At 39.1% G+C, this 17,944-nt stretch overlaps 1 protein-coding gene across 11 annotated transcripts in view; it reads left to right on the top strand.

The window, feature by feature from the left end:
• Positions 1 to 13,222, top strand: part of tjp1a (tight junction protein 1a) — a 147,741-nt gene extending 134,519 nt beyond the window's left edge. For 3 of the 11 annotated variants that reach the window (XM_069190549.1, XM_015343142.2, XM_015343140.2), the window contains 7 exons: positions 432 to 526; positions 2,894 to 3,100; positions 7,661 to 7,815; positions 8,156 to 8,639; positions 8,855 to 9,072; positions 9,658 to 9,801; positions 11,627 to 13,220. In XM_069190549.1, the coding sequence (XP_069046650.1) occupies positions 432 to 526; positions 2,894 to 3,100; positions 7,661 to 7,815; positions 8,156 to 8,639; positions 8,855 to 9,072; positions 9,658 to 9,801; positions 11,627 to 11,721 (1,398 nt within the window). In that variant the 3' untranslated portion in view covers positions 11,722 to 13,220. Of the gene's footprint in view, positions 1 to 431; positions 527 to 2,893; positions 3,101 to 7,660; positions 7,816 to 8,155; positions 8,640 to 8,854; positions 9,073 to 9,657; positions 9,802 to 11,626 lie in introns of all 11 variants that reach the window. The other 8 variants (XM_069190550.1, XM_069190546.1, XM_069190548.1 and 5 more) reach the window with 4 other exon arrangements.
• The last annotated feature ends 4,722 nt before the right edge of the window (positions 13,223 to 17,944 follow it).

Genomic DNA, 17,944 nt, shown 5'->3' with positions numbered 1-17,944 from the left:
AGCTAGACTCTTTGCATTTCACTTCTACACTTACATTTCTGCATTGGATGCCTGTAAAGTCACATACTCGGTATAAGGTCTTTTTACTGACTTTTAAGGCTCTGAATCTGGCTCTTTTGGAGGAGTGCCCTTCCTCCAAGAGAAATTCTTTGACTTTTCAAATCTAAACTTAAAACGTACCTTTTAACTAGGGGCTGTGTCCGATTTGCTTTACAGTGTACTTGTGTGTTCTTCTTTCGTTTTATTTACTATTTTATTTTTTATTTTTCTTTATTGCTATCTATAGTGATGATGATGATAATTATTATAACTTCCTCGGTTCAAAATTAGACCTTTAGATTAGATAGATTCTTTATTGATCCCGTGAGGGAAACCGTTTTAGACAAGTTAATGATTTTGCCATCACTCACAAAATAACTTGACTTTAACAGCCTGCTGAAGCTGCCCCTAAGCCTGTGATTGGCCCAGGCCCAGTTCCTAAGGCCAACTCTCTGAGCCACCTGGACCAGGAGAAGACTTCATACAGGTACAAGAGCTGTAGTAGTAACAATAATAATCTGTCATTTAACAAAAGCTTTTACAGTGCCTTGCGAAAGTATTCGGCCCCCTTGAACTTTTCAACCTTTTGCCACATTTCAGGCTTCAAACATAAAGATATAATTTTTTTATTTTATGTGAAGAATCACCAACAAGTGGGACACAATTGTGAAGTGGAACGAAATCTATTGGATTTTTGAAACTTTTTTAACTAATAAAAAAATGAAAAGTGGGGCGTGCAAAATTATTCGGCCCCTTTACTTTCAGTGCAGCAAACTCACTCCAGAAGTTCAGCGAGGATCTCTGAATGATCCAATGTTGTCCTAAATGACTGATGGTGATAAATAGAATCCACCTGTGTGTAATCAAGTCTCTGTATAAATGCACCTGCTCTGTGATAGTCTCAAGGTTCTGTTGAAAGCGCAGAGAGCATCATGAAGACCAAGGAACACACCAGGCAGGTCCGTAATACTGTTGTGGAGAAGTTTAAAGCCGGATTTGGATACAAAAAGATTTCCCAAGCTTCAAACATCCCAAGGAGCACTGTGCAAGCGATCATCTTGAAATGGAAGGAGTATCAGACCACTGCAAATCTACCAAGACCTGGCCGTCCCTCTAAACTTTCAGCTCAGACAAGGAGAAGACTGATCAGAGATGCAGCCAAGAGGCCCATGATCACTCTGGATGAACTGCAGAGAACTACAGCTGAGGTGGGAGAGTCTGTCCATAGGACAACAATCAGTCTTACACTGCACAAATCTGGCCTTTATGGAAGAGTGGCAAGAAGAAAGCCATTTCTCAAAGATATCCATAAAAAGTCTCGTCTAAAGTTTGCCACAAGCCACCTGGGAGACACCCCAAACATGTGGAAGAAGGTGCTCTGGTCAGATGAAACCAAAATCGAACTTTTTGGCCACAATGCAAAACGATATGTTTGGCGTAAAAGCAACACAGCTCATCACCCTCAACACACCATCCCCACTGTCAAACATGGTGGTGGCAGCATCATGGTTTGGGCCTGCTTTTCTTCAGCAGGGACAGGGAAGATGGTTAAAATTGAGGGGAAGATGGATGCAGCCAAATACAGGACTATTCTGGATGAAAACCTGTTGGAGTCTGAAAAAGACCTGAAACTGGGACGGAGATTTATCTTCCAACAAGACAATGATCCCAAACATACAGCAAAATCTACAAAGGAATGGTTCACAAATAAACGTATCCAGGTGTTTGAATGGCCAAGTCAAAGTCCAGTCCTGAATCCAATCGAGAAGCTGTGGAAAGAGCTGAAAACTGCTGTTCACAAACGCTCTCCATCCAACCTCACTGAGCTCGAGCTGTTTTGCAAGGAAGAATGGGCAAGAATTTCAGTCTCTCGATGTGCAAAACTGATAGAGACATACCCCAAGCGACTTGCAGCTGTAATCGCAGCAAAAGGTGGCTCTACAAAGTATTAACGCAAGGGGGCCGAATAATTTTGCACGCCCCACTTTTCATTTTTTTATTAGTTAAAAAAGTTTCAAAAATCCAATAGATTTCGTTCCACTTCACAATTGTGTCCCACTTGTTGGTGATTCTTCACATAAAAGAAAAAATGTATATCTTTATGTTTGAAGCCTGAAATGTGGCAAAAGGTTGAAAAGTTCAAGGGGGCCGAATACTTTCGCAAGGCACTGTATACAATGCATTTTGCACAGAATAGAATATAGCCGTTTCAGAGTCCAATACTCTAGAATCTTTAGCATACACGATAGTTGCTGCTTTTTTAAATTATATCTTTGTCGTACCAGCACAGCCTCAGATACAGCCCAACTACTCTTACAGGTAAACAGTCACTCCTCCCAAGTTTTTTTGTGTAAGGATTTGAAATTTTAAATTTTATCTGAGGTCACATGAGGTTTGATTCCTCTAGTTAGGACTTGGTGATGAGTATATGAAGATCTTATGTCTTAATATGTAAAACCAAAGACTCATAAAGTGATGTCTTTTTTTCACATCACTGTATGTTATTTTGCAGATCACCTAAATTATTAATTTAGTCTTTAAATTTAAAAATGTTATTTTGCAATTTAGTCTTGGGCCTCATAGGACCAGCTGTGAGTATTTGTTGGACTGGTTTGCGTGCATAAGGAAACTTGGAACGAAGAGGTCACCTAAAGCAAAACCGTAAACGCAAATGAGTTCATTACTAGGTAAACACTTGGCACATGTACTAAATTATTTGGGATTTTTCAATACATAAATCCACCTAATACCTTTTTGTGTTTTTTTTTTAATTTAAATCTGCTTGTCTTGTAATTGGGCAATGATTGCATATTCTTAAGTTTCCATTTAATTATATTTCCTTTTTTTACATCAGGGGCCCAGAGCCACAGAAACCTCAGGTCAAGGCCCCGGAGGATATTGTGCGCTCTAACCACTATGATCCTGACGAGGATGAGGAGTATTACAGGAAGCAGCTCTCCTACTTTGATCGAAGGACCTTCGATAACAAGCCTGCTCCACAGCAGTCTGTCAGCCGCCTCCTTGACCCAGTCAAGCCAGCACAGCCCAACTACTCTTCCAGGTAACCAGTCGCTCCCCCACGTTTCTTTCTGTGGAAGGATTTGAAATTATAATTGTGCTTTAACAACCTCAGTTATCTTTGCTAAAAGAGGAATCTGTATTGGTCCTATCGGATATTATCTAGACAGAGGCTAACATGTCTTAAAACAGCAGTTTCTTTACAAGTGGGCCAAATATTGTACGACTGGTTTATATATTTGTGGTTATTTCCAATTTGACTGTTTGCTTCAGACAGAGAAGCTTGTTTCCTTAGTTTTAAAGTACTGACATAATTAGTTTTTGTTGAAATCTGAAGTTTGGAAGAAAGTTAATTAGCTCAGATCTTGATTTTCCTTTTAAAAGATAAGCAGAATGAGATGCATTTTGCTTCCTGAAGTGCAGTACTCTCAAAACTCGTCTAGCATTTGGCACTTCTTTCCTTCTTCAAAGCTGATGTTTTATTTCTGGCGGTAAACATGATATTTCTGGCCATACATTTTCAGAAGGAAACATTTCCAGAGTTAAAATGTTCCAAAAACCTCAAAGCTGTACTGTTTGTGTAAGAGTATTGTTTTTTGTTAGTCTTATCTAGTTACAAACTTAGAATTTCGATGCAGGTCAGCAGCTTAAATCTTTTCTGTGTCCTTAAAAATATGAAAAGCCTGAGCAGAGAGACTTTAAGAAGCTTGTAGTGACCTATAAAAGTTGAATGCTCTCCTTCTGTCCTTCCTTGTGCACAATGTGCTGAAGATTTGGGTTACATAAATAGTTGTTGGTTTTTACTTTAGGCAGAATCTGGGCGGCTTGTCCTCTTTTATAGAAGAATTACTGAGTTTGCCCACAGGGATAATTTGGTCACATGTTTATAGATTTCAATTACTTTTTCTATATGAAAGTTTCCTTCTAGGAGTAAACTGAATATTCTACTTGGTACAACAAAGAGACTTTCTTCTTTAATTGCTGCTTTGTAGTCAGTTAGCCCAGCAGGCTTCTACTGGCCTTAGGGGTGTGTGATACATGAAGGTCACCTCCTCCTTTCTAATCTGTCATTGGTCACACATGAAGCAATCAAGTAACCACAGCCTGTTTGTCTTGTGCACAGCCCTTCAGAAGGGCCCTAAAAGTCAGTTTGAGTGCTTTTCAGATTCACCTAGCACAGTAGCTCTCAAACTTTTTTGACCAAATACCAACCCTGACCAAACCAAAGCATTCAAGTACCACCTACAAGTCATCTTCTCATAGGAACCCCAGAAAATCTCAATGACCAACATGAGCGCGTGTGCACACAGACTCACACATACATATAATAAATATTATAATAATAAACTTTATTTGATATAGCACCTTTAAAGGTGGCTTCTCAAAGCGCTTTACAGAATGACAAAAGGAACAACAACAATTAAAAATAAACATTACAAAAGCACCATTTCAGTGAGGGGGGTGAGCCTGTTCAGTCGAGCAAAGCAGATGTGAATTAATTGGTCAAGCCATGATACAATTCACAACAGAGTTTAACAGATTTTAAATCCTCAGTCATTTTCTTGATGGCAAAGGCCTCGCAGTGGATGCTGCAGTTCATATCTAGAGCAAGCTCTCTAATTAGTGCAACTACACCGCTGTGTCGGCTTGTCATCCCTCTAGCACCGTCTGTACAAACTCTGACACTTTTTGTCCTGTCGATGCCATTCTCTTCGATAAATTAATTCAGAAGCTGAAATATGTGCTCTCCTGTAGTTCCTGTTGATAGTGGCTTACAGAACAGAAAGTCCTCATGGGACGTACCCTCAAACTGGTATCTACCGTAAATTAGCAAATTGGCTAAATCAACGTCATTTACAGACTCATTTAATATCGGTGAAAAGCATCTGCTCATCTTACCGCGCTCTATCAGCGTACTTTTGACATCATCCGCCATATCAATAATTATATGAGTGACCGTGTCTTTCGGAGGGGGCAGCAGGTCGAGCTGTTTAGCAGCCTTTTCTCCAAACATAATAGTGTCAGCTCTTTTGCCAACGGTAAACAAAGTTCTTCACAAGTAGAATCCGCACGCTTGCATTTTGCCCCGTTTCAATTTCAGGAGTCTGTCTCAGAAGTTAAAAGAAGTTTCTATTTAATGCGCATGGGAGCGAAACACAGAAATGCTTGGTGTATTTTTCTAATTAACCTAGAACAGTTCTTAAATATTTTCAGTTTTATCACGCTTTCCTGTACTTACCACATTGGCATTATTCCAAAATCACGCACAGTCTCCTACCTCCCTATTTGCTAGAGATAACTTTTTTAAATACAGTTGGCTGCTTTCGTTCATAGCATGCATGCCTACACAATGGTATCAAATTACATAGTAGCTCTTGTGTCTACTCGAGTATTAGCGCGCGCTGTATTGTAGTACGTAGGCTGCGTATTCGACAAACTAATTTTCAGGCACACAACAAAGTTCCAGGGTCTTATGGCGTACCGCCTGGCAGCCCTCCGCATACCACAACTGGTACGCTTACCGTAGTTTGAGAACCACTGATCTAGCAGCATCGGAGCCATAGTGTCATCGGCCTTCAGGATGTGCATCTTGAGGTTTTGTTGTTTTTTCTAATTTGTGCTTAACTCAGATTTTGCTCACCTGTCATATTGACACCAAGGCTGTGTTCTGCTTTTTTTGTCAGATAAATAGGCCTAGTGTTGCCTTATAGATGTTATAGATGAATAAAGCCTATTGATTTAAGGAGGAAAAAAAATAATTACAGATGCACAAATGTGTATTATAGTATTTAATTGCTAATGGAAGTGCTAAAATAAGGGTGTTTTATTCTAGGGATGTTGAATTGGTAAGGTATTCCTATGTGGATGATATGAGAGTAAAGCCAAGGCAGGTCAGATTGCAGTTCATTTGACTGTGAAAATTCATAGTATGATTCAACTGGGATTGAATTATTTTTGCCTTCCTGTCTGTTTTGCACCTGACCTCACAAAATAAGTACTATGGATCATTTGATTATCACCATGGGTTATATTATATCTGATTTCGCTTTCAAATTAGTAAAAAAGATTAAGCTTCTATCAAAGCTTAGAGCGCAGCATTTATTTTTTTTTGTTCATACGTAGGGTCCAACTTATATTGCAGATTGTAGAATTTGTCATTATCCGACTTCTTTTGCACTGTGAAGCTGATTACTGGGGCAGCATTACAAAATAGACTTTGCGTGTCACAGTCTCTTAGGACTTGATGTTTACTTCATAGGATCAGATATTCTGTAACTTATTGTACCTGACTTCCCTTCAAAACCAGAAAAGTAGACATCTTTCACTAATAACTACTGATGTACTCGGGCATTTCTCCTCTGATCTCTGTAACTCTTTGTGCATCATCCTGTTAAAAGATCACTCCTTTATAAAAATGTAATTGTGTGCCCTACTTCTTTTGTCCTGCACAGTCAGTCAGCACATTCAAGCTGGAAGTTGCTGAGCATTCAAGTAAAGGTGTAAAAATGCCAAACAGGAAGCAGAGACTTGACCTGATAATAAAACACCAGTTGACATATGTTGTAATTGTAGCAAATACAATTGGGAAGTGTAGCTCATTTTCACTCCAAGGTCACATTATTCCAAATAATTCTAAAGTTTTTATCTGTTTTAATCTTCCTCATTTAATTTAAACCTGGTCAATTACCATGGTGATTGAAAGAGATAAAATCGCCTTTTGTCATTTTACCCACAATTGTGCAACAGTATTTTTTCTACTGCAGTTTAAGTAGTGCTGTTCATTTCATTTTTCTTTATCCTATGCATTCAATGGTTTGAAATGATCATTTTCCATTTCTTTTCCTTTGTTTTTACATTTGCTTTGCAATCACCCACAGTAGATTTCTTGGCTCTTACACTAGCTATGACCACCTGAAAAGGAATCTAAAGGGGTAAGAACACCAGTCCTGCCTTCAGTGTGAGAGTAGTTCAAGTTATCATGATTTTCACAGACGTCCAGAAGCTGTATGTGCATGTATATTCCAAATTTTCTCAGTCTGAAAATGTCATAAATTAGATATATATGATATTATTTCCTTGTTTTAAAAGAATTTGCTTTGCTCATGAATAGTTACTGCAAAAAGCTGATGGCACATGGGACTTTTTTGCTCATCAAAATATTTATGCCATCTGATATTCAAAGATCAATGCATATTTGACTTATTTGTGGGTGTTTTTTATTTTTATGTTTGCAAGTGTTAAAGATTGCTTCAGGTGTCAGTGTTTTTAAAACCATTTAGGTGTTAATCAGCAGAACAATGCTAAAATTAGCAAAAGATGCTATACCTGAAACTTTCTTACCAAAACATTGGTCCTCCTTGATGACTTACTCTTGATGTACTCTCACATCTTGCAAAAAAGGAGAGAATTATTCCAATGATTGAGACCTCTAGGGTGTTTGTGCTGCGCATGTTAAACATTGTGTGTTGTTCATAGACAGTAGTTTTAAACAATTTGTGAGTCTCCTAGACATATAATAGACATTGTGTGTGGGTTTGTGAATACCGTAGTTTCTGTGTCAGCTTGTTTAAAGGGAATTGAAATGATTTCTGTTCCCTGACAGGGGTGAGGCTGTGGAGAAAGTGAGTCCTGCAGAGAAGAGATATGAACCTGTGCCTCAGATTACTCCACCTGCATCTCAGTATGGTCAGCCAGTGCAGACGCGGCCGGCCCCTTCTGTTCCCCCAGCAGTCCTGCCCAAACCGCTGGCCCCCGAAGGTACCTGTCCTGTCTCCCAGCACTTCTTGCCTTTGGACTTGAATTGATTTTTCTGATCATCACTGTGAAAAATGCATGCAGTGTTTTATTTCATTAGTTAACAACGATAAATTCTGGATTGGAGTATGGTGACTCATTAGTGTGGTAAAATAAAATTTCACTCTGTAAAGCTGAATATCTATTAATGAAATACTTGTCATTATGAAGGACTTTAATTGAGCTCTGCGCATTGTTTTTTGTCAAATAAATTGTGTGTAATAGCAAAAACTGACTTGCTTAGTGAGTATTTCAAATGTAGCTCAGAGAGAGAATTCATTTTTGTTTTCCTCTTTACTTTCAGTCAACCCTCTGCCTTTGGAGGCTCTCAGCACCCCCAAGTGCAAGCCAGAGCCCCCTTCCTTGCAGACCGCACCCACATCTCTGAGGCCCAGCAACCGTGAAGACACTGTCCAGTCCAGCTACCTTCCTCAGAAGAGTTTCCCTGAAAAGGCCCCTGTTAATGGCACTGACCAGCCTTCCAAACCAGTCGCAACCAGCTACAACCGCTTCACCCCTAAACCCTACACCAGCTCCGCCCGGCCATTTGAGCGCAAATTTGAGAGCCCGAAATTTAACCACAACCTCTTACCCAATGACACTCAGCAGAAGCCAGAGCCTCTGGTGAAGCCAGTGAGCACTGCCCCTCCACCTCCCTCCAAGCCCCAGAGCTCACCACAGTCTGCAGAGCAGGACAGCGGCCTGGACACCTTTTCGCGGCCAGTAGAAAACCGGCCCAAATACCAGCAAAACAACATCGGTGCTGTGCCCAAGGCTATCCCAGTCAGGTAACAACAAAATTCATACACTTGCAGTGCATTCATTCAACTTGCAGTAAGTGTGTACTGTTTTAATTATTTGTTTTAAGGGAAAACACAGATTCTCGACATTGGCAGTTTCACGTTATTGGAGGCAAGAAGACGTGTTCTGACAGATGAGCACAGTTTCAGACGTGCTGGCCCTTGTTTATATCCTTGACTGTGAGAGGTCTTGTTACCTTCAGCCCCAGTGCACTGGAGGATGACGAGGAGGATGAAGGACACACTGTGGTGGCTACGGCTCGAGGGGTCTTCAACAGCAATGGTGGCGTCCTGAGTTCCATTGAGACGGGGGTCAGTATCATCATTCCACAAGGAGCCATTCCTGAGGGAGTAGAGCAGGAGATCTATTTTAAAGTGTGCAGAGACAACAGCATCCTCCCTCCCTTAGACAAGGAGAAAGGTAAGAAAGGTCTTCTGTTTTTCCCTTTTGTAAGAAGTTGGTCTGTTACTTGAGTATGGTGTTTCAGAAGCATGTATTCATTTTAAACAGCAAGGTTTAATAAATAACTTGTATTTTATTTCTTAATAGCTTGTATTTCCTAAATTTACAATGTTCCTGATTTGCAGCTTCATTCAGCTCACTTTTGCTAAACCAAAGCTACTGAGCATACGTTAGTTTTTAAATGATGCATTGTATTCAACCTTGTTAACCATATTGTTGAAGTGAGTGATGTACCTGAAATTAGGCACTGTCAACATATTATAATCCCATACCTCCAGACCTAGCTAGCTCTTGAAGAGGCTTCTGCATTATTGCCTTCTTCAGGGGTGTCAAAAGGGACTATAATCAAGTTTTGCAAAAGTATGTTTTCAGTGTTACGGCATTGCAATCATACAGTCCTGCTGTCTCGGACAGGATTTGGCCTAGAATCTTTGTAAAGCAAAGATATTTTGTAGACTCTGCATTTTTAACTTGTTTGTTGCGAGATCTGCTGTCATTTGAGACAGCTGTTCTGAGCAGTGACAGATGGCACTGTTGTTCCAGGAGAGACTCTGCTCAGCCCTCTGGTGATGTGTGGCCCTCATGGTCTGAAGTTCCTGAAGCCTGTGGAGCTCCGCTTGCCTCACTGTGCGTCAATGACCCCTGATGGTTGGTCTTTTGCTCTAAAATCCTCCGACTCCTCGTCGGGTATGCTGTCCTCTCTCTTTCCTCTTGGGGTCACTGGGTGCTTTACTTGTGTGGCTTATAATTTGGGTTGTGGGTCACTGCGAAGTTCATTTTCTTTGGTGGTTTCCAGATCAAACTCTTCCCTGTGCTATGCTTTCTTTCCAAATCCTGAACCATCTTCATTGTTTAATTTTGCAGTGCAAATCATAGAAGGTTAAAACTTTTTAAATATAATATAAATTCAATGCTTTTATTATTTATTTGGATTGTCTTCTGAATGCTTTGTTTTTTTCCAGATTATAAGGATTAAATTTGTTAACCAGATAGCTACATGTAATTAGCAGGACTCCATAGTTAAAAAAGAGTGGTCTGCTTTGAATCTTGATTTTAAAATAGAAGTTGAGGTTGGGGCCATTTAGAAATCCCTCATTTAACAGTTATTTTGGTGTAGAAAGAAAAAGCAGTTCAGTTAATAAACCAGTATATCATAAGTCAAATCTGAAGGAGACTGTTCCTTAAGGAACATATAATAGTGATCTTTTAACCCTTAAAACATACTTAATGTTTCATCTTTTGAAATGCACTCATTGTTAGCATTGCAGATCTGGATTGTGTAACACACTAGTTCATGATTGCATTGTTTTAATCTTCATTTGTAACAAGAAAGTGGTATACATCTCATGTTTTTGATTCTGCTGTATCACATGGTTAAGAAGAAAAAATAGAACGGATTTCTTCTTCACTGTATGATTGGCATTTCTGTGGATTAGTAAGTTAATTACCCAGTCTTGAATTGGAGAACAACTGATAAATTGGACTCTAGTCTCATTTGCTGCCTTACTGTTATTATAGGCAGATTGCTTGGCTGCAGTTTAATCCTCTTAATATACAACAAGACTATTCTTTCAGTTAATTTAGGTTTTGCGTCTTTATGAACGTCTCACTTCAGCCAATGCTTTGAAGTATTTTCCTGTTCTAATTACAGTTTCTATTTCAAAAGCTTCCAAACTGAAACCCTTGCAGCCTAAATTATTCTCACTGCATTTTAGTCTTGTTTAAAGAAACTTCAAATTTTGCCGCTGTTTGTTGGATTTTTTAAGTTTTAGATGTGGGCTATCGTTCATCATTGTCTTACTATCACAAACTAGAAACAAACTATGTACTTTTAGTAGTACACCATATATTATAGAGGCCATAACTTTTGCAGTTTAACAGGTTCCTGGAAAAAAAAATAATTAGAAAGCTCTAAAAGGAGAGTTTGATCTGGAGATCTTGTGATAGTGTATTTCAGTTATGTGAATGGGATATTGAGATGTTTTGGGTTTTTATTCAGTACTAGAAACCTAAGCACACACTGAGCAGTGAGTGTGATATGACATTCCTGCAAATAAAACACCAAATGTGTTTAAAAATAATATTGACATTATAAGTGGGATGTAAAGCTGTGTTCTACTCTCAGCATTCCAGTTACTAATTGGTTAGGAGTACTACAGTGACTGGAATGGGAGACCTTGCTTTGAGCCCATTCCGGTGTATGACTTAACACTTTTGACATTTTGGGATTTTTGTGGAATGCCTTGATTTTGACATTTAATACCGAATGAAACTCAACTATTAAGCACATATTAAGAAATTAAAAGAAATGTCAAACATCACAGGCAAATTCTGAAGCCTTGTGGGTTTTTTTTTTTACTGATGCTGCTCTTGCTGGATGAAGATGTAATAGGGAGGATGTATTCGGTGTCATTGTTAGCAACAGTTTTAACTGTATTGTGGATCAAGTGTTTTGTCATCATTCTTATCACTTCAATTTTTTTGGATTTGTGTTTTCCTTTTCCTCCTCCAGGTGACCCAAAGAGCTGGCAGAACAAATCCCTTCCTGGAGACCCTAACTATCTTGTTGGAGCAAACTGTGTCTCTGTTCTCATTGACCACTTTTGAAGCGGGGAAGCAGCTGGTCTGTTGGATGTGAAAACTGGGATTTTGAGTCCTTTGACTGGGACTAAACCACTTAATGAAGTATTAACTGCTCTCTCAGACATTGTTTACTATACTTACAGGAAGGCAGTGTTCAAGTTCTCTTTTAAGTGCTGTTTGTCTAGGTGCTTAAAAGTTTGCAAAGAACTAGACTCTTGAACCATTGTTCAAATGCATGCCCAGTGCCAGAAATTTTTGAATCACATTTTAAGCCAAGTTTCCTAGTTAACTGCTTTTGTGATGATTTCCATAAATTAGAAGGTTATTAAAGGGGAAGTGGAAGTAAGTTGAAATTGTATCAATAGCATTTTTATTGCTATTAGATTGACAAAGTGACTGTGACTGTGGTCACTTAAGAGATTGTGGAGGCTTTGGCAGACTCCACCTCTGACGAGTTTTGACGTAGGCAAGCATCTTAAAATGTTTAAAAGGCTGACAGTTGTGAATGGTTTTTCAAATACAGCTTATACTTGTAACAGGCTGTATTGTTTTGGCTTAGCATTAATCATTTTACAGCATTTTACCTTAGAGCATACTGTTTTTTTAATAGCATTGGAACTCTCCCATTTTAAAGGGAACTATGCATGTGCTATGACTATGGTTCAGGTGCCTGCTCAAACTTGTACATTTACTCTCACTCTTATATTAACAAGCAGGGATGCCTTACCCTTATTCACTTTTATTTTGAAGTTTATATATTTTTCTTTACTTAGGGACATTTGATTTTTTAAGTTATGATGATGATAAATTATGAAAGAAGGTATCTTTTTCCATTGTTGACCCATTGTATAAAGTGAACTTGGGTTTAGCACACAAGAACAATAGAGGCTGATGAAGGTATGCTTTCTTTTTTCGCTATGCATTTGATTAAAAACAAGATGCTGAAAGTTTGGCTGTACATACTGCTAGTATTTCGCCTTGGTTCTTGGTTTGTAAATGAACTTTTGTATGTCTTTGTTATTTTGTATAAAACTAAACTGAAAAAATGGTTTCTCAGAAAAGAATATCTTTGTATTCTGGTATACCCTTGAGCCTTGGAACTTGTAACTTAGCAGTAATCCAACTTTTCTACCAATATATACACCCGCACTACATAAACATTTTTATCTGTCACAGAACTTTTTATGCTTATTTACAAAACAAAGTGCTTGGTTTAAGAGAATTTCAAATTCTGTACTTTAAAGGGTCAGCTTTGAGAAGTGTTCCCTTCAGTAATTTGTGATACTGGATGCTGTACTGTGTGCCCTAAAATGTATTTTTGTACTAATAGACAATTTATTATGGCACAGCAGTACTATTTTCTTTAGATATTATAACACTGCTTAAATCCGATATTAACTCTTCACGTGTGGCTGACTTTTTTTCATTTTCTTTATTTTCTTTGCAACACATTTCTAAGTATACCACTGTATGACTTAATAAAATCATTTTTAAAGAAAAAAGAACTTATTTTTTTTTACTTTGAAACGTGACAGTATCATCCCATTTTGAAATAAGTGCATTTTCACATTGTCAAATGGGTGCTCTAAAATCGTGATAAACATTATATGTTCACAGTGCTGTAAATGATGCTTTATTGTTGTTTATTTTTAAAATATGACCAAAACCTTTCCCTCGCCCAAGACTGAATACAGACAACCTGGACTTCATGAGGTTTCCAGCCTAGGCTGGGCTTGAGGTTATTGAGGTTAGTCTGGGTGCTTTTATTTCTTTAACTAGAGGACAGTGCCACCTCTGCAGGGGCGGAGCGGTGGCTCTGTGGCTAAGGATCTGCACCTGTGACTGGAAGGTTGCCGGTTCAAATCCCGCGGCCGGCAGAGGAATCCTACTCTGTTGGGCCCCTGAGCAAGGCCCTTAACCCCAACTGCTCCAGGGGTGCCGTACAATGCTTCTCTCCCTGTCTCTGTGTCTGTGTCTCCTTGGAGAAAAGCTGGGGTATGCAAAAAGACGCATTCCTAATGCAAGAAATTGTATAGGGCTAATAAAGAAACATTATTATTAAAATAATGTGATCGGAATGTATATTTTTTTGAATAACAGATAAATGCAGAATTCACTATAAAAAGACTAAACTATCCATATCAGTAGATATATAGTACAGTATATATAAATTGCTGTACTGCATGAGTATAGCACATTTTTTCTGCATTTGGTGCTTTGATGATTGAACTGTCATCTCATACTGGACTCATGAAGGGTCCAGGGGAACACAGGGACAGGGGGGTAAACACATTTGTAGAGCAGTGCAACTTGATCTTTTTACAGTCCGAGAAGTCAGTGGCGTTATAAAGTGTCCTCTGTGAACTGCACAGCATTGCCCTTTAATCATTCAGTTCATTACCTTTGTGAGTAATTAGCCCAATGTGCCAACTGTTGTTTTTTTTCCCAGTGTGCATTACCGAAGGCACAAAGTAATTACAGAAAAGGTTGTGTATGCACAAAGCTAGTAAATACAGTTCCTTTCCTGTTCTTTGTCCTCAAAGTTGTGGCCTGACTGATCAGCAAGACTGCATGGCATTGGTAAGTTCTGCACTTGGTGTATGGATTCAGAAATTCTCACTGTAAGTTGCATGCAGTATGGGTGCAGCGTTTTCATGATGCACCAATTCTTTTGCCTTCCAACATTTGGTGGATCTTATAACACATCAGGTTTCCCCACCCACTGGTTTTTTAAGTTTTAATAATAATTGCTTACACTTATATAGCGCTTTTCTGGACACTCCACTCAAAGTGCTTTTACAGGTAATGGGGTTTCCCCTCCACCACCACCAATGTGCAGCATCCACCTGGATGATGGGACGGCAGCCATAATGCGCCAGAATGCTCACCACACATCAGCTATCAGTGGGGAGGAGAGCAGAGTAATGAAGCCAGTTCAGAGATGGGGATTGTTAGGAGGCCATGATTGGTAAGGGCTAATGGGAAATTTAGCCAGGACGCCGGGGTTACACCCCTACTCTTTTCAAGAAATGCCCTGGGATTTTTAGTGACCACAGAGAGTCAGGACGTTAGTTTTACGTCTCATCTGTCCCCATCACTATACTGGGGCATTAGGACCCATGTGGACTGCAGGGTGACCGCCCCCCTACTGGCCCCACTAACACCTCTTCCAGCAGCAACCTTAGTTTTTCCCACGAGGTCTCCCTCTTTCAATTTTCATGAGTTTCAAGTAATATAGTTAGAAGGCTGGCATGCCTCTTTCGTCCACAGAATTGACTTGTGTACTGTGTTTAAATCGATGCCGTTGTTAGGAATGGAACCTATATCTGAGTGAATTATTAGTCATTCTCATGGGTTCAAATCTTAGCTGAGCAGCAGCTGTTGTAACATTGAGAGACGCATTTCACTCAGTTCCTCTAGTACATACTCTTAATTTGTTTTTTAATTGACTTAACACGTCAGAGGGTTTTGCAGACTTGAATACTAGAAATATTAGCTTCTAGTGCTGTTTTTTAGGGGAAACTACCTGTTCTGTGGTAACATTTATATACTTTTTTTTTTTTACTGTGAAAGATGACAAAAATTGAAACATTAAAAGTTTGTATGGGGTGTAACTTCAGTGAGACTTGCACGGCTGCACGTAGTCGATGGCCGGTTGTAGTTGTCTCCTGATGACCCTTGCAAAGTGGCTTCACAGACAAGGTTTTTCCATGACTATTTTTTCCCCACACAATCTTGTCAGGTCAATCAAGGCAGAATGATCATGGAAAAGACACTTCATTGCTCCCTCTGACAAAACCTCAGAAGACGCCCACAGAAGATGAGATCTCATTTCTCGGCTGTAAACATTGCCACTGAATGACCTCCCAGTTTGTAAATAATTTTCATGTATCCAGTGAGTTACTTTCTGTGTACTAATGCAAATAGTATTTCTTCCTGGATTTTGTATTATAGAACCACAGTATTCTCCAAAGTCACTTACACAGATGACACAGTTGTGACCTACCTTACAGGACATGGCCTGTTGACTGTGTTCCCTGAACTAGTCTCTTGACTGAAGCAGAAACCTGTATTCTGGAAAACTTCTCTCGCAGGCACCTGCAAATAGTCAGCCGTCATTACTGAAGTAGTTCTTACTATTTCCTCACTGACTAAAATCTTTTCTCTCTGGATGGCAGTGTAGGCAAAGAACAAGCTACCCAGCCGTTTTCAGACCTCACACCCTGACATATTTCCAGAAGCTGTCTGAGGAGGTCGTAGCATCAAATGGCTGTAAGCAACCAAACAAGGTGGTTCAAACGGCCTCCTTTTGTTCATAATCTTTATGTTCAAAGAATCAAGAAACCTGTCTGGTCACTGTTTAAAGGTAAAATTACATTATGCTCCTTAAACTGTTTTTGTAGAAACCTGAAATGTTACATTTTCATTTTGCAGCAGTGTTCTGCATATTGATGCGCATGCAGCAGTAAATCCTGAAGGAAGCACTTGCTGGTACAGTCCTGTAGATGGCGCAGTTTAATACTTCTTAATGCATGCATGATGAAAGCACAGACGGCTACTGCTGAAGAAGTATGGTTCTTCGGAAAGCTCTGCAGGGGGCACGTGTCAGAGCTCGTCTGTTTAAAACTGTACGTGGACCTGAGCCCGTCTGAAATGTAGTCATTATCAAATGAAGTGCCACGTTTCTGCCCTTCGGTTTGTAAAGAATTATCACATGCATGAAACAAGGGCCTTGAAAATAAAAATTAAATGAACAGTTTTTGATTGCAAGCATGACAATATGGAAATGAGATTTAGTCAACTACAGTGCCGATGCGTAATTTATGTACGAATGCAATCATTTGCTTACAGTATCCAGTGTGTAATTATATCCTGTATTAATAATACTCTTGAGTGATGTCCTTGTCAACGTCGTTTTTTAAAGTATCCTTAATATGTGCAGAAGAGCTACCAATAAGCAATTATCCTTACCTAGCTCCTTTCAGCCACAGCAGGCAAAAGCTGAAGAGGATTTTTAAGTCCTTGAAACCTTATTGAGAATTAATTGACTTTACATTTCTTAGCTTCATCTATCATAGAATGCTTAATTAAATTAGTCTTCTTCCTGTATTCAGGGGTATCTGTATTAACTCTGTGATACAGAAAGAAGTTGAATCTAGCACGCAGTTCATACTGTTCGCATCCAGTACAAACCTGTTAGTCTTTTCCTAAACCACTCCATAGAAAACAAGCAATTGTCAAGACTTGAAAGTGTATAGTCATGATTTAAGAAAACATGACAGCACTGGGATTACATTTATTTTATTTTTTTTTACAGTTTATAAATTGCAATGGTGTATCCATTTGGAAAAGACAGTAATGGGATTTGTGGTTTTCCCCTAGTTTTTTCTTTTAAGCGCTGGAGCGAATCGTTGTTAGGATTAAAGCAGTTTTTCCCTCTCGATGACGTGAGCAGCTCTTCGCTGTTGTTTTGCAGTTTATATAGTACGTTGTAAATTAGAATTGGAGATCAATATACAAACCCTCCAGCTGGATCAAAGCTCAAAACTGGTCCGTCGAATGCAAGCTCTTATATTCCCAGAGAAACCTTTGTGAAATATTGTAATAGGTTCCTAAAGTTATGGAAAGATGACCTTGTCTAATTCTGTAGGCAACAAATGCATGGCTGCCCTTTAGGTATTTCAGGTCCTTGCATGTCCTTGATAGTAACTAATAAGAGATCACAAGCATGTTAATGCTGTTGTATTCGTCGACTTTATATGGCTTCACAAAGAAAATGAAAGATATGGATCAGAGCTTTTTAATTTAGCAGTTCATAGTTACTTTGAGATACTATTTATAACTCAAAGGAGGCAGTTGGGTATTAAAACAGCAGCTGTAGTACTTGCGGCTGTTGTCTTGTGGTCAGATCCCAAAGTTTTGTTTTCTGGCTGTTTGAATGACTATCCTTCACATTTCATATTATTTTGTGTGGAGAGTTTGACCACTTTTATGTTGTAATTAACAATAGCTAAGGTACCACAAAACGTACATTGTTGTGAGTACCCAGAGAATTCGAGTATTGAATGTGCATGCTGAGTTTTATAGAGGTATTTTCAGATGCCTGCTTCTTCAAAACCATGTACACGGTGAAAGGTTGACTCGATTAAATATTCGCATTTCACTCAACATAGGCTTAATTGAGGTCTAATTGCTTCTGTTGCTATGGAGAACTGGGCAGCAGCTGACGATACTTTGCTTTCATGGC

This window comes from Lepisosteus oculatus, chromosome 5 (assembly GCF_040954835.1).
Source record: "Lepisosteus oculatus isolate fLepOcu1 chromosome 5, fLepOcu1.hap2, whole genome shotgun sequence".
Lineage (NCBI taxonomy): Eukaryota > Metazoa > Chordata > Actinopteri > Semionotiformes > Lepisosteidae > Lepisosteus > Lepisosteus oculatus.
This window is presented reverse-complemented; position numbering and strand designations above follow the sequence as displayed.